Raw genomic sequence first — 17,629 nt, 5'->3', positions numbered from 1 at the left:
TGCCACAACTGTAGACCTGTACTTGTGTTGGACTAAAATTCAAGATAATATCCCGTAGTTTCATATCTATCTGTGCATTAGTGATAATATTATTGGGCAAATTCTGAAAAAAGATTTAAATTTGCTTTGGGAAAGAATGAAGAGATAAACAGGTCTGAAGACCTCATTCTTTCATTGATTAATTCATTCTTCATCACGCATATCTTAGTCTGATAAACGTGAACAACATAAGCAAGGGGGGGTTGCCTTCAGATTTCATGAAATAATTGAGGATAATTGTGAAAGAGAATGTCATAATGAATGTATTCATTTTGAAATGATTGCAAAATGTTCCAGCTAAACTCCTGTAAATATGTCACATTTCTATACGGCATTAACTCATCTGATTGGAAAGTGTTGATATACTTGTTTGAACTCTTATGTTATTATGGCTGCACACTTTGTCAAAACATTCATTTTGCTCTTATGAGAAAAAATAACAAATCAGTAATGGGGTTTAAATTGGTAACAGATGTGGTTGTGAGAACTGAGTTCCCCATCTGACATTGACTGTGTGACCCAGTTTCCACAAAACCAATAACTCTCTTTGCAAAATGAGCAAGTCAAAAAACATTCCTTCCTTTTGGTTTACCCTGTCCTCAGATCTGAGGATTTCCTAACAAAACATTCAAAATAATGTAAATTTCTCACCGGGAATTTCAGCTTTTTATATATTAATCAATAAGACACTGATAGAATAAATGACTGCAGAATCCTTTCATATAGATGATGAGAGCTGGACTAACAAAGCGATGATCATATGAGCCAAGATTAGCATATATTGTGACCATTGTACACTGATTAACAAACCAAAACTTTCAATATCAGTTTTCAGTCATTGATTCATTCATTCTTCATTACCTATACCGTTTACCCATTCCATCTGGAGCCCATCCTAGCGGTCGTTGGAAAAGATTCAGTACATCCTGGACCGGTCATTAGTTGGTCATCACAGGGCCAGATAAAGACATGCACCAATTCACTCTGTCATGCACACATTTGGGCTATTAAGGGTCTCCAATGAGCCTACTGCAAATTTTTTAGAGGAAACCCGCACAGAATCAGAGAGAACAAGGAGACGCCACATAGAAAAGGCCCGGAAATTCAACCAGAAACCTTCTTGCTGTGAGGCGAGGGCGCTAACTGCTTTGCAGATATCAGTGTTCTAATGTAAAATATACATTATAAACGCCCACAGGAGACCGGCCCATTAAATAATGATATCAGGGTAAAACGTAAGCTATCAGTTGACCGAAATAAAATATCAAAACATTCACCAAAAACTGTATCATTCAGAAACACAAGTGCTGGCCTTTGCTATTATTGTGCTGTTATTATCCAAAATCCACTCTCATATATGCATTTAAATGTCATAACCCATGCAAAATCAACTTTGACAATTTTGTTTGCTATATACAAAATATCACCCCAGAAAGAAAGAACAACAAAAAAACCCAAACAAATAAAAATTAAAAAAAAAACAAAAAAAAAACAATGTTGCTCCTTCTCTGAAGAGAATAACATACGAGAACAAGGGAATAGTCCATGTTTGGTTTCGGAAGGGAGAGATTAAGCACGAGGGCTCCTTAGAGAGACAGAGCTTATAAAAAGGAGATGAAAGAGAGAATGGGAGCACCTTGCATCACTCCGCTCGCCATGATCAGCCCTGCATAATCCAGTTAGTCCCTTGAAGAGTCACCTCCAAACACTTTCATTCAGGAGACTCTCCCCACCAAAACTTCTCACTTGTTTTTGCCGTTTTCTTTGGTTTGTCATTCAAAACCAGACCTGTCACTCTGTTGTGATTTGGCTCCCGAAGGCTGCCGTTCACATCATTTTGACAAAAAAAAAAAAGGGCAACATAGGGGTGCTTTCACATCCAAATAGGGATCTACTGTTGATTGTAGTTTTCATGAGGAGGAAAAAAAAAATTCTCTTTCTTCTTCAAAACATTTGTTGAAACACAACCGATGACTGGAATTCTTTATGGTGCTTTTCATGATCAAAACAGCCTCAAATATTAGGACATCACCTGCAAGAAAATGCGTGTTTTCCTTCATTTTCATCTTACTTCCCTCTTCAACACTTCACTGCTCTACCCTCAGCTAAACAACCTCACACACACACACCCCAACTCTCGGGAGAACACGCCTTACTCTATCTGCAATCACTGTAGACACACTCTGACACACTTACCCTCCCACTAGCGTACTCACACACGTACCAGCTAAAATAAATACACCTCATTTTGCTGCCTGAGAGGATCTTTCACATAAAAGTGCACCCTAAAGAGGGTAAGATTTAGAGTTTGCCTTTATCCAGTATCTTTGTGTGGCTGTTTACGGTAAGTCCGGAGCTCTTATTGTGTATCAATAGAAAGGGATTTGGATCACTTTCAAAGAAAACCATGTGGACTACCTATTGAAAAAAAACACCTGTGGAAAAGACTGGAACAAAAATTCAAGAAACCTCCTTCATCCCCTCCATATCTGCAACCTAACCTCGACCTAGATATTCTTTTTCTTTATTTTTTTTACTAATTGCATTGGGTTTTACTCCACAACCACCAACATGCAACCCAAATGCTGTCTGAAATAATTGGATTTATGATTCTGGAAATGTTCTCACGCATATCCATGATGCAGATATGTTGTGAGAATACCATATATACAGTTTTAAATGGATGATGCCACCTATTTGTATGATTACAAATGTATTTTTATATATAGGGTATGCTTTACCTTGGACTCCTTGATTTTCACAGCGATGACCTGTTTCCTCTGGCGGATGATCTCCACTAGTTCATCACACTCCTCAACCAGCTTGGCTTCATGCATGGCTGTGTTCACCTGAGGGGCAAAAAGTGCCAACATTGACAAAATATTTCAGATAATACCAAATATTCTCAAATTACAGGTCATCTCAAACAGATTGACTTCATTCAATCTGAAATGCTTTATGTTCCTGTGAAGTTACTGTATTCTATGTAAAATGGTATACTATGGTCACTAATGGTATATTCGTGTCTTATATTTGCATGAATAATTTGTATCATTCTTATAAGGATAACATTTGTTCTGTGCTTCGTCAAGCCTTCGGCAAAGAGAAAGACAGTTGATTTGCACCTGAAGTGGGTTTGGTGCTGCTGATGAACAAAATGAGATAAGTGATTTTAAATGATGTCCCTGAAAAAGACAATTAGTTATTGCACATGACAGCGCGCACGTTTATCTGAGGGAAAAATCACTACATTCCCCGCATATAACTGATAGGTCTCCTGGCTTCCAAATAGCTGGCATTATTGATAGCGGACCTAATTCAGATTCATTTCTCATTAAAAATGTTCCCTACTGGAGGGAAAGTCTGTTACAGCTATGAAAATGGGAACATTGCTGCTGAATTTAATATATTCAAATACAGGAAAGACCATATGCTGGGAAAATGCCTTGTGATATTCGCAGGACTATAGTTTTTTTCCTAAACGCATTTTTTTTTCTCTCTCATTATGAACAAGAAATAGGTTGGGAGCTGTTAGAATATTCAGTTCTTCATTAACAAAGCATCCAAAAGGGGCTTGCGTAGACATTCATTAATTCAGTGACAGAATTTGCTTCTACCATTCCAATTTAATAGATTCTGTGTTCATTTTAAGACCAAAGTTACCAGAACAACAATCTACTTTTCACCATCTTGGACAAACATCAAATGAACCACCGAATTCCTTTATTTGTGAAAGGCGAGAAGAAAACATCAGCCTCTAGAGCAAACACGGGCATTGTGAACGAATCCAAGATGGTGTTAAGAAAAGGACTTCGGATGCAGGCTGAATCGTCACACTAAACGCTTGCCACTACTTCAAAAACAACTAAGTAAGAGGCTGTTTTTGGTCTTGGCACCAAATAATGCAGAAAACTGAGGCAAAAGCCTAAATGTTCATTATCTTTAACTAAAGGCAAAGAATTTCTTTATGCAGGGGCATTCAACATATAACAATAGACTCATTGTGGTGTATTTTTTCGCACTGAGATAGAAACCGTGCCCGAACAGTCTGTAAGGGAAAAATGAATGTATGAACTGTTTGTGTGTTTTTTGCTTTTTCTCTTTTGTTCAATTTGCTTCAGGCTCTAGTTGTATTGTTGTGGTCCTGAAGTTACATCTGATATATTTCTAATCATCTACTTTCAAGATTCTTGCTTGGTCTTTTAAACCCTTTATCATATAGGTTATAATTTGAACAAAGTCTAAATATAAAAAAAAAAAAAAAAAATTACTGTTTTGATTTAAAAAGTGCAAATACATGTTTGGCTTGGGCTTTGTTTTGAATAGCTGTGAATGGACTGCAGCATCTTTCAGGTGCTATTTCTATGTTATTGTTTGGTTGTGGCTGACAGATGCATTTTCATTGAAGATTGCAAAGCAACATTCAGGAGGGTCGGTCAATAGAAAGTGAACGTCTTATTATCTAAGCTTGTGGTTGACGACATCATCATAACATCAGCACACAAAGGGGAAATGAATAACTTATCCCTTTAAAATTAATTGATCTGAACAGTGTCAAAAAGAGAGATAATGGAGGGCTCTTATTGTACACTATCTCAGGTAGGTTCAGCTATGGCATATAGTCTGTAGGCCACTAGAGTTGAGTAGACAGCACTTATGACATAACCTGTTCAAAAACACTGGATCAGACCAAGTGTTAAAGAGTTTGTGAAGTTTAAGGCGATTGAAACATTAACTTGCAAACTAGTTCATGTAGTCAAACTGATCGAGTGAGAAACAAAAGTTCTGGCATAACATGGGGGACAATTGGACACAATACTGCTTAGAATAAAAAATGCTCACTCTGTATCAGTTTACTGTCGATGCTGAACTTTCTATGCAAACATCTATGATTTTCACAGCACAGCCATCCATCCATGCACGGGCACACCTCCCTCGCTCCTTTCACATATCTCGCTGTGACTTTGGGAAATCTCACACTTTTTCCCCCTCAACACGTCCAATAAGTGCGATGGGTGAAACAAGTTGTGTGATCCAGAATCGAGCAGAACAAAATGCCAGCCATTATGGTCTATTTGTAAAAAGCATATGATGAAAATGACATCGCAATCAGGCGCTAATGTGTTGGTGTATCTGCCCAATGGTGCATTTGGCTCCTTCTGAACAGTTCTGGCTCAGGATGTCATTAAAATGGCACTGGATAGAAAAGCCTCGGCCAACAACGTCATGTCAGTGAAATATCTGAAACAACCTCATTTAAAAACGATGAAAAACCAGTAAACAAATCATAATAATACACAATTATATGCATTAATATCCCCTATTTTATGGAGTCATCCATATTGGTATTGTTAAAAGTCATATTGCTCATAAAATTGCTAATAACTCACTTCCAGATCATTGAATGGAATTACCTTAAACATATACTTTATATTTAAGAAGCTGTTATTATTATAAAACACCAGTAAATGTCTGTGCGGACCCTAGAAGTGCTCTGGACACCAGAGGAACTGTAGCTATGGCAGCTAATTTGTACAATTTGTAACAACTTTTATGACACATCCCTGGTGGGAACAGTAATTTTAAAAAAATTAATTCGTATAATACTCATAATTAAAAGCTGGTGGTCTTGAACCCTTGGTACTTAGAGGGTTTCAGTAAATGGGAAACATGATGGTGTGGTCATTTTAAGAAAAACGTCCTTGTAAAATTGTTAATAATTACCATATTTGCCAGTTACAAGGCAAACAGCCCACCCTGGGTGACTTCAACCACCCAGAGCTCAAGTAAAAAAGCTTTCCGTAAGCGCTGGTTACATCTGTTTCCCCTTCTGTCACAAGATTCAGAGCTCCCTATGTAAGAAAATGAGGCTGAAATTTGCATGTCGTATCAGAGACGCAAAATGTAGTGTATGTTTTGGTTGTACAAGGACTGCAGAAGGTATGCTATTCAGTTGAAATCCCTAATAATGAACACGCTGAGTCATTAGGCTTTGTGATTTCATCACTCTCGTGATTATGGTTTCTTTTATAATAAAACAATCTGTAACAATAAATATTTAATATACTGAATGTACAGTTTAGACAAGGGGTGTCAAACTCAAATACAGAGTTGGCAAAAAAATTAAAATCAGTACAAGTTGAGGGCCAGAGTGGTTCAATGTTTATTTAAAAACTTACTGCACATATTGATCCTGAAACCAACAAAGCTTTTAAATTATTGCCTATTAATTATTGTCTATAAATTATTGTTGCCGGGGGCATCATGGCCCAGGAAGAAGAGCAATCGTCTTTGAAACCTGGTCGAAGTGATGTTGAGCAAAACACTGAACATCTAACTGCTCCCCTGGCGCCGCTGGACGGCAGCCTACTGCTCACCGTTCATCCATGATCGGTTAATTGCAAAGAACTGATTTCCCCGCGGGGATTATTAAAGGATAAATTATTATTATTATTACAACATTAGACATTAAATAAACTAAAAATCAGTTGCAACAATTTCTCTATTTCTCTCTATCTGCAGCATTTCCAGGGTAATTTCTAATAAAAATATTTTTCCACTGCCAAAAAAAAAAAAATGCCTTTGAAGAAAAATCCAACATGCCTTATGGTAGCAAGAAAAAAATTACAAAAAGGAAACATATTGCAGTTCATTTTCCTCCTCTCTGATGCTCTCTAGTTGAAGACAGAACCTTGAACCTGGAAATGACAAAGCTTTTAAGTTATTGCCTATAAATGATAAGCTTAGAAATTAAATATATGAAAAATCTGTTGCATTTATTTCTCATTCTTATGGAGAAAAGGGTTCCTAAAGTGTCATTATTAGTCGTGAAAGGAAACCTTCACCATTCGTCAGGCGGTCAACGCATTAGGACGGGGATGCGCTGCTTTTCCTGAGAAAGTTCCTGAAAAGTTCCCGCCCACCAGTCCGCTCTTTTGACCGCACATCTCAGGCTCTCCATCTGTTGTCAGTGCCACAAGTTTATCCCAGGGCACGCCCGTTTCCTTAATGCATCCGCCTACCATTTCAACAATAACCTTTCCCGTAGTTGTACCATGCACTGATCTTCACCCCGAAAGTTCCGCTGTTGCACACAGAGTCCACTCCATGAATAAAAATCTGCAGCTGTGCAGTATCAGAAGTGTCGCTGCTCTCTCTGTGAACATATACTCTGCCTCCCACCTGTCTTGAACCCCACCCGTCTTCAGAGTTAACCTTTTCGTTTACCCGTTTTTGGAGGAGAGGGAAAGCGGACAGTTGACGAGAGGTGGCAAGGCCAGCGGATGAGCGGTTGGGGATCGACTTTGCCGGCATTCGACTTGACGCGCCACAGCACTCATAGTGCATTATGGGACTTGTAGAATTAATGGTGCTCGCAACATATTGGCGGACCAGCTCTAATAGTTATTAACTATTATCCTGCAGGCCGAAGATAATCCCAACGCAGGCAGGATTTGGCCCGCGGGCCTGGAGTTTGACAAATGTGGTTTAGAGTGTCTTGACTTTCAGGCACTTTGCAAACTGTCAACATTACTTCCTCCAACAAACAAGTACCCCTCATCACTCTGCAAAGCTCATTACAACAAGCCAAGCTACTTAAGCCTCATTTGCACTTTTCTTGCGCTCTCAAGCACACACACATACTCAAAGACAAACACACACATAAAACACAATTCATGTTATCCCCCTAAATGTAGCAGGAGCCCTGATAAAACCTACATTGTCTAACACTGTTGTGAAAATACCTTGAAATATCATTAAATCTCCAGTTTATAATGTCTCATACATCAGATAAGCTCACTAAATATGTAAAAGTACACTTACATATTCTGCTGTATTTTCTTTTCATGACCTACAGACAAGCTCGAAATATTACTGAACAGCAATTCAGCAACATTTGTTTACACCAATTACAGCTCACTCAGCAGCTTTTTTTTAGAAAACAATGACAAAACCGATGTCTGTTTCGGAAGCCAATCATTCAGACACAATTCATCATGTAGAGGTGAGCTTGGTAAAGAATAAGAGGGAAAAACCTTGCCATCGAAATTGAAATGATATGGAAATTTCTCATTATGCTTGGATTTGGAGAATATCATTTGACTCTGTATAGGTCTGCTGTATTGTCTGTGTGAATTTTAATGATGGCACATAGCACTTAAAGTTTTAATAATATAATATCTTGTGATATTATTGTAAGAAAAACTCTCAATCCTTCTAAATTAGACTTAGACTGCCCATCTCTAATAAACACTATCATAACTTACAAGACTTATTCATGTAGAACTGACTTGTAAAGACTGTAAATATGAAACAGAAAATTGGTCAAAATTTGGCCAAGAATATAATGCTTCACTCAAACTTTTCCCAACATTATTTTTTCAATGAATTGCAGAAAAGCTTTTGCTTTTTTGAATGAGCTAAATTTCAGCACTAGAACTGCTCCCTGTTCGGCTTTCCCCTTCATCCATTTATGAATAAAAGGGTTTGTTCAGGTGCACTTTTAAAACCACCCACCCTTCAAATGCATCTGAACCAAAAGTACTTCACATTTTGGGCAGTTGCATGACGATGGCGTATTTACAATCAACAGGAGGAAATTGGGCGATATTTTTTTTTAAAGTAATATCACTATCCTTAGGAGTGAAAGCGAATAGCACTCACAAAATATTTCGCAATACAATTAACTGTTTGTCCATGATAGAAAAAAAAAAACTCCATTAGCTTTGCACCCCGGCTTTTGTGTAAAAAAATTATGATTTAAAAAAAAAAAAACAGCAGTGCATCGAGAAGCACTGGGGGGGCATCCACTGCAAAGTGTAAACTTAAATCATTAAAAGAAAAAAAGGAGCACTTTGCCCCGTAGAAACTAGCAATGGTAAATGCACAGCCAATTTTGCACTCGGTGCTGGGCCAGAATAAGAGCCTAGAGATTGAAGATTATTTAGTGAAGCAAAGTACGATGGATGTCAGGCTGAAAGATCGGTTTAGAGGAAGGAGACAAATTATGCTTGGATCAAATGTCTTAAAGGAGACTTAATATCAAATTCTTAATAGGAGAAATCCTATGAGATGCCCTTTTGATTAAGAGAAAAAACAAGATTTGGGTAGTAACAAAAAATTGAAAAATACGGACTCACTTTATCAACAAGAAAACCACAATAGGGATTTTGCGTTGAATGGTTGGTTTTGTTCTATTTATATATATATATATATTTCATAATAGAATATTGCGGTACAGTTAATAATTGTATGGCTTTTACTTTGACTCTGTATTTAGGGTCAGGCGCCATTTTTGTGTTGGCCATTCAAAGAACAAAACAAAACATAACAAAAAAACACAACAACAAAACAAAAAGGCTAGTTGTTATCAAGGGGTTTATGTGTGCTAGTGAAGCAAAAGCACTGAAAAACCTCTCAAATGCTACGACCCACTCAATTAGAGCTGGCAGCTCAACAAATCAACTACTCTTGACTCTCCGACCCAAGCGTATGATGATACCTTTCATGCTTGATAATATGACGCTGGGATTAAAAAGTAACAAAGGTCAAAAGCTAAAAATACAGTAAACAAAAAACCATTTGTACATTTCTCAGAGCTGTATACATATTACCCACTTCACGGGACAATTGGTCGCCCTTACTTTAGCAACAAGCAGCCACAAATGCAACTTTTAGCTGCAGTCAGTTCAAAAATAAAAATTCAATTAATAGGTTGTTAGATTGTTCTCAAAGAATTAATGAAAGCATCAATTCAACCCGACAACGGGAAAATGACCACCGATCCCTGCTGTTTGCCAATCACAGCAGGTCAACTTCCTGAAACAATCTCCAGGGAAAATTATAGATTAAAAGAGAGACTAAAAAGACAAGTTCACCGACAAATAGGATATGAGCTGTATAACGGTTTTATGGTTGAACTAAAACAGTTAAGAAAAAAAAGGTCTCCTACAGCAGAAAGGTTTTAATTTTTTTCTTTGATTAGAAAAAGATGGTCTTGGTTCCTTTGCAAAACAATAGTCTTTGCTACAATACAGCTTATGATATGTTTTGTTGAGAGGGCCACAAAAGCACATTTTCACATATAGTACATTGATTCAAATGACCCTCTGAGCACCTCTTAAATCCAAAAGTGATTTAAAATGTTGCGCTAACTTGAAAATGCCCTAAAAAGAAACTGAGGAGAAAGAGAAGACTGGTGTGTGTGATGTGTGCTGACATTGGAGAATGCTTCACATTGTGTTTGATCATATCTCTGGCACCAGTGCAGGATGATGCAAACAAGTAAGAGGGGAATCCAGGACATAGGCAATAAGCGCCTCAGAGATTTTCGAATTTGCACACACTTCTGTCATTCCACCAGTCTTGTCTGTTTATTGCTCTAAAAGACAAGTTACTTTGTATTTTCCTCTTTTTTATGCTTGCATCTTTAACATATGCGTGCATGTATACACACCAGATTGTAGAAATGGATGAAATCAAGCTCGATGGATTGGCATTCTGAGGTTTCCCACCTCTGGATGGGCCACACAGACGGACAGAAAGATACACACATCCTTTCTTTCTGTTTACCCTCCCACACCTCTCATACCCTTCATTAATCATCCTTCCACTTTTTTTCTTACCCACTCACCTCATGTTTTATTTTCAAACATGTTAACTCCCTTTTTGTTTTATTCCCACTTTTAAACTGCTACTGTAGTACTAAAAATCCCGAGCATCCTCTGTAATGCCAAGATAGGTCTTTAAACAAGTCTGACCACAAACCACAACCCATGTATATCAGTGTTTTCCACTAACCCAGAGAACAGATGGTTCTACAGGTCCCAGGTCCCATCTGCTCGTTCATGACGATCCATGAATATGGCCACATCTGTATTCATACTGAATGATTAAGCGAATTAGGAAATCCCCCTTTGAAATTGATAAGATGATTTTCATGTAACAGAATAAAATGTCACCATCGGATGATAGGTAGATGTAAGGATGTGAGGGTTCTGGTCTTAGTACCATTTTATTTCTCTGGTTTAAGCTTTAATGATCCCAATTCTGGTTCTACGCAGAAAACTCATGTTCTCCTATTACATCTTAATTCCTATTCTGCATCATAGAGAGCCAACTAGGTGCGCTAAAAAAAAAAAAAAGAAAAACATGACTGTCCTCACTAGGAGAAGGTGGAGAAACTGTAGTTTCACCCCGCAGTGACCACTTGTGTAATAGGCAGATTCTGCGGAGCTACTTTACGATGTAGAAATGTAAAATTCTAGTTTCAGTCCAAGTTACTGAGACAATGGTAGAGAACGAATGCTGCTGGGATTGCCTTTTCAGAGATGAGTCCTTCCATAAGGTTGTGAAAAGCATAAAATCACCTTGTTGTTGCTTGTCATTATATTGCTGTTCAAGGGTGGATACAGATCATGATGGATGTCACATAATCAGACAACTGGATGACACTCCAACTTCTCTGCTCAGCGCAGCAGTAAATGACAGAGCCAGAAATGCTCTGAACGCTGCCAAACCCTTACTCTCTACCAAAAGACACCCCTCTGATTTCTTGTGAACAACTGCATATTAATGCGAACTCAACCGGAGACTGCAACCTACCCATTCCGTCTGAAAATCATCGAAAACGTTGCCATTGACAGCATATGTGATAAAGGCTATGAAAGCTGTAAACAGGTAGCGAAAACAGTTAATCTTAATAATTTCTTCAAGTGCTGGTTTAGAACATTCGACCCATGCTGCTGATACACCTTTTTGATGAATAAGAGATGAGATTTTGTTTTTGTTGTTGGCAACCGCACAACATAAATATGCACTCAGGGAAAAAAAATAAAGACCAACATTCTTTTCTCCACAACTTCATCCGCACTTAATGAAACACATGGTCATCATTTGATATCGATTGCGGTCGCTCACAGATCCCATAGCTGCTTTCAGAAAATGGAGTCAGGTTTCAATAGCACAGAAAGAACTGTCGGCACTGAAGCACATTTGTCCTCCTAAGCCGTTAATGTCCCATCTCGGAGACTGGGTGCTGTTTACTAGAAGTAAGCGTTAACACAAAAAGGATGTAGTGTGTGTATGTGTGTGTGTGTGTGTGTGTGTGAGCGAAAGTGCACGTTAGTGATGCAGCACAATCAATACCAAGCATTAGTACTCTCTGACTGGCTTCACACAGCGGGTTGCCTCCATTAAATCACGGCAAGGGTCCAGATGGAAGAGGTCAATGGTGGCAACCATGGCTAAGGTATAATTTTCTGCAGACAGGTGAGTGTTCATGTTGGGACATCGGAGTGAAAATATTCCTCGGATTCGGATGTTGTTACTACATTAAACTGGGCGACGAATCCAATGATTTCTTTCTAAAATAGATAAATAATTGACGATTCTAATATCACATATGTTTTTCAAGAGGTTTTATGTATGGTGACAGTATATTTAAATATTAAGGTAAACCATGCAAAATTAAAATCAAACAGTGAAAGTGAGTGAAAACTATTATTAGACTGAAACTGTATCATAAAAGAAACCCTGGCTACAGTTACCTTAACATGATGCAAATCTGAATCAACAAAAAAGTATTTTTTAAAACCTTGCATGGGTTTTGATTGCACCTTTGATTACAATGAAATTACCATTTCACTGTCTGTGTTACAAAAATAACCTTTTCATTTGAGACAGACAGTGCTGAGCGCTATCCAGCACTTCCTTTGTTTCTGAGTCGTCATTTAAGTATAATTGCTCGGGCTCCGGCCATTGGCAAACTGTAACTGCACCCCTAAGTGGTAGCTTTTTCTGCTACTTTTAAAGTAGTACATTGCGTCACCCGGGAGGCCAATGTTTCTAAAATAAATGTCAGTAATTACTGATGAAAAAAAAAAAAAAGAATTAGATTTAAAGGAATTATTCTTCAATGTGTATGTACTTTAAACAACACAAAAACACTACTGTCCAAATCTTAACCTTGAATATCCAATCAATATTTGACAAGGAGCTGGTAGAGGGTTCTGAACAAATGCAATGTTTATGTCATCACAGATTAAGCAATTGGGAAGCTTAGAAAAAGTCACAGGTCAAGGTTTAATAATTATCCATAAGATTTGTATAGCGCTTTTCATGGTACTCAAAGACGCTTTACAAGTGAAAGGCAAAAGACACAGGACACACACACAATTATTGGGAAAGGCTGTAGTTGTTGTAAGTGGTTTGGAAGAGGTGGGTCTTGAGGTTTTGTTTTAATGTTTGTTTAATGTTTGCACTTTACTCTTTCTACCTGAGCAAAACCTATAGAATAAAATGTCTGGCATCCATGTGGTCACCAGATGCAGTAAGCTTTGTATTTGTAAAGTTTTCTTTCAAAAGTTTTGCCAATTTTAACACAAGTTTCAAAATAGAGGGCATTTTTGTAACATTTCAACAGATAAATTTCCACCCACAACTGTGATGCACTATATAAGTGAATGGATTTTCTAGCAGGACTACAGCTGACTTTGTGTTTTTCCTCTGACCAAACATATGCGATTTCTTCCTATCAGTGTTTGTTGATAGAGAAGCACAGATGACAATCGTAGATCGAGACTAAGTGAATGACAGGGGCCAAGAGACAAACTGTGGTGCTGCATGAGGAAGTCTGGAATTGAGAGAGAGAGAATTATGTTTGAGTGGTGCAGCGCACGTATGAGAGCTATAAGACAGTGGTGAAGTGAGCCGTAGGTGGAAAAGAGGAGTTCAAGTTGGATGAGGGACTGCGTCAGCCATCATTTCTGACCCCCTTCTTGTTTGTGATGGTGATGGACAGGCTGACAGATGAGGTTAGACAGGAATCTCCATTGACCATGATGTTTGCAGATGACATTATGATCTATAGAGAGCAGGGGGGAGGAAAATCTACAGAGTTGGAAATATGCCGTGGAAATGAGAGGAAGACTGGTTACCTGCAGCAACACAGACTACGTATGTGAATGATATGAACCTATTTGAACCGGTGAGGCTAGAGGGAGTATAGATAAATATATAGATAAAGAATGGTCAAGAGTCCCGATCAGTGGAGAAGGAGTCAAGAAACATGTCCAAAATAGTTGGAATGAGTTGAGAAAAGCATCAGGTGTGGAGCGTTATTCAAGAGTATCAGCCAGAATGGAAGGAAAAGTGTGCAACATGATGGTGAGATTAGCCGTGTTGCATGGTTTTGAGACGATCAGTGTTCAAGCCTACATATTAAATTTATGTCAACTTCAGCTTACAAGGAAATCCCTCCCTGTATGTCCTTGAAAGCAGAAGTTCTGTTTCTGTTATGCTCCCTAAGTCAGCACTTGAGTGGAAAAGGTTCTCTGCTAAATGTCAAGAACATTCAATCTCTCCTGAACACCTGTTTCTTCAAAGAATTTGAAGAATTTCTGTGCTCTTTCCATCAATGTTTAGTGCCTGTTTGAAACCATTTAGTTGTTATTAGATATGTATAATCTACAATTTTCCAGGCCTATCTGAGACAATAATGTCAGCTAAATTTTATGGCACAATGTAACAGCAGCACCCCCCCCCCAAAAAAACAAACAAACAAACAAACAAAAAAAAAACTCAGATAAATGAAAAATTTACATAAATATATTTTGGTAATCCTGTCTCAATCCCTTTATTAGGCACACAATAAGCTGTAGATAAATAAGCTGGTGAATACCTCAACTTGTTGGCATATCTGTATGAGTTTGGCCATCTGGTTCTCCAGCTCACTGTTCCTCTTCACTAGGTTGGTCAAGTTGTTCTCCAGGGTTTGCTGTTTGGATGAAGATGGAAGAAACAGCAGAGGGGGGAGGAGAGGAGAGGGAGGGACGAAAGACAGAAGTAAGAACATGAACAACATGGATAAAATCAATAGAGATTATAATATAACATTGACAGAATAATAGTCAATACAATCTGGTAGAATAATTTACAATTATAATTAATCATTAAGTGACCTAGGGTGACAGTATATATCACGGGGATAATCAAATGACATTGAAGGTATTTAACTAATGTCAGGAAATATGGAATTATGATAATAACAGTGACAGTAAACATGCTGCAAAAAGGAAGTTAATACACTCTGACACTTTTCTTCTGGTTTATTCTAATGCAGTCTCCTTTTCTCCTGGATGTTTTCACTTCTCGCCAAAAGGTTTCTGCCCATATTATCTGCTATTTGGCAGGCATAAATTTCAAAATACATGTTTGCAACTAAAGTTTTACATTAACAAAAGAAGAAGTGCGGATTTTGCCCTAAGGAGATATTGGAAAGCTGAATGATCAGCAAAAATATCCAAAAACACCTCAATGCATGGATATCACCAAATGTAAATCAAACATAGTTAATTTTTATGGCCCCATCTTATTGTTATAAATCACATGAAATCTATGTCAATATACCGGTAATTACGTTCTCTTTCGCTAACACTGTTTATTCACATTGTTGTTTACAAGAAAGTGTTCTATATTCCTATTTTCTTCATTTTAAAGATGCCTAAAAATTATTTTGTGAGTCCATGAAATAATGTGTGTGTGTTTGTCTGTCCATCTTTCAGTCTGTTTAACCATCTTTTTAAAATTTGAATTAGCACACCCATGTAACAATTTTACGGATAGAACACACACTTTATACCCTTAGTAGTGACTGTACGGAAAAATGCAAAAAAGAGACACTACTTAACACATTAAACACATATATAAAATAACAAATAGATGTACACTGAAAGAAGAGATTGGTGAGCCACTGAGAGAACTGCTGTTCAAAGCAGGCAAATTAACGTTGGCGGCAACGGCGGGCATCCAAAAACAACAACCACAGCTGCAGCGAGAACAGCAGAACAAAGCAGCAGACAAGCGGCGGGTGTTTGAAGTAGCTCTATTCATGCATACGAAAGGGAGGAGGACCGGACAAGCAGCTGGCCACATCTGTGACTGCAACTCTGTCTGTGTGTCAGGCAACCCCCCCCCCACTGCTCTCCAATATCTCCGCTGCTTTCTGCCCTCCCTAATTTACTCTGTCTGCTTATAGTCTGTTTTACTTTGCACGCCTTTTTCTCCTTCAGGTGTCTGCCTGGGTGCCGGTCTGCCTCTCAACATCCCAACAGCGGGGGTGGGGGAGGGAAAGAGGGGGTTAAGAGGTTGGTAAAAGACAGCCGGGGAACTCACCGCAGCGCTTGTCTTTGAAGCCTCCATTACCGCATCTGACACTCTGCCCGGGCTCACCTGATAAGCCTACAAACACACACATACACCCACGTAAGTGCACATGGAAAAACACACACAGGTTGACCACACCGGTCTGAACACATGGCATCTGCCAACTACATGCACAAGAAGCTGAGGAGAACTTCTCCGTTACACCGTTCCCACAGATCCTTTATCAAATGAACTCGAGGGCACATGAGACGCGCAAATGTTCGTAATCACAAGGATAAGCAATCGTCTCAGTTGCACCCCGGACCGTGCACGTCGGTCTTTGAGGGGAGTCTGAAGGGAAGCATCAGTGAGAGGGGCCAGATGTGTCATTAATTAGCAAGCTGCAGACTAAGATGATTAATACATCAAGAACATAGAAGCCTCCCATGAGGCTGCAGCGACACCATCTACTCCGTCTTGTACTTCTATGTGTTTCGGCAACTGTACCTGCATTGACAATTCCTTTCATCATGACCGCTTCAGGTACATGCGTGATTTTTTTCTACTTGAATGGCAAAAGGGGAAGCAATATGTATATATATTCCATGCAGGGGTGACAGGAGTGATTACACTCTGCATGCACTCTCTGTATTAACTGTTTTAAATGTGTGTAGATACGATATGGTTTTGCGAGACACATACTGGCATTGCTGTGGTTTGAGGCCAGCGGGCAGGACAAGTGACAGAAAGAGAGGAACTGTCAACAGCAAATTCATTAAAATACTCGACAGAGATCAAATGAGGAGCAGAGATATAAAAATCGGAGACTCTTTAACACAGCTTGCTTGAATCGGGATTATTTCTTTGCTATTTTTCCTCAGTGCTTGTACCAAAATGCAAACAGCAGCATTCACAGTATTAAATCAGTGTCTGTAAGATAAGGAGCAGCTCATGAGATGCATCTGGGTTTTCCACATCTGTGGAACTTACGATTTCTATATAATAGGGATGTCGAGACTAATATTTTGTTTTTAAATTTTATGAATACACACATACACACACACACACACACACACACACATATTTACACATACATATACATATGCATACATACATATATATATTCACACACACATATACATCCATACATACATGTATACACACATACATACACACACACACACACAAACACACACATACATATACATAAACATACATACATATATATATTCACACACACATAAAAATCCATACATACATATATACACACATACATACATACATACACGTGCACACACACACACACACACACATACATATACATAAACATACATACATATATATATTCACACACACATATACATCCATACATACATATATACACACATATTCACACACACACACACACACACACACACACACACACACACACACACACACACACACA

The 17,629-nt window shown here is 38.4% G+C and overlaps 1 protein-coding gene across 5 annotated transcripts in view; it reads right to left on the bottom strand.

The window, feature by feature from the left end:
• Window positions 1-17,629, bottom strand: part of mid2 (midline 2) — a 144,592-nt gene that overhangs the window by 29,948 nt on the left and 97,015 nt on the right. For 3 of the 5 annotated variants that reach the window (XM_086158489.1, XM_086158492.1, XM_086158488.1), the window contains 3 exons: window positions 16,213-16,278; window positions 14,720-14,815; window positions 2,781-2,888 (listed from right to left, as the gene is read on the bottom strand). In XM_086158489.1, coding sequence (XP_086014615.1) covers window positions 2,781-2,888; window positions 14,720-14,815; window positions 16,213-16,278 — 270 coding nt within the window. The remainder of the gene's footprint in view (window positions 1-2,780; window positions 2,889-14,719; window positions 14,816-16,212; window positions 16,279-17,629) is intronic. The other 2 variants (XM_086158491.1, XM_086158490.1) reach the window with 1 other exon arrangement.

The sequence above is a fragment of the Fistularia commersonii genome, chromosome 13 (assembly GCF_037954325.1).
Source record: "Fistularia commersonii isolate RoL2024-O1a breed Wild chromosome 13, RoL_Fcom_v1.0, whole genome shotgun sequence".
Taxonomy (NCBI): Eukaryota; Metazoa; Chordata; class Actinopteri; order Syngnathiformes; family Fistulariidae; genus Fistularia; species Fistularia commersonii.
The sequence above is the reverse complement of the archived record's forward strand: the minus strand, read 5'-3'. Positions and strand labels throughout refer to the sequence as shown.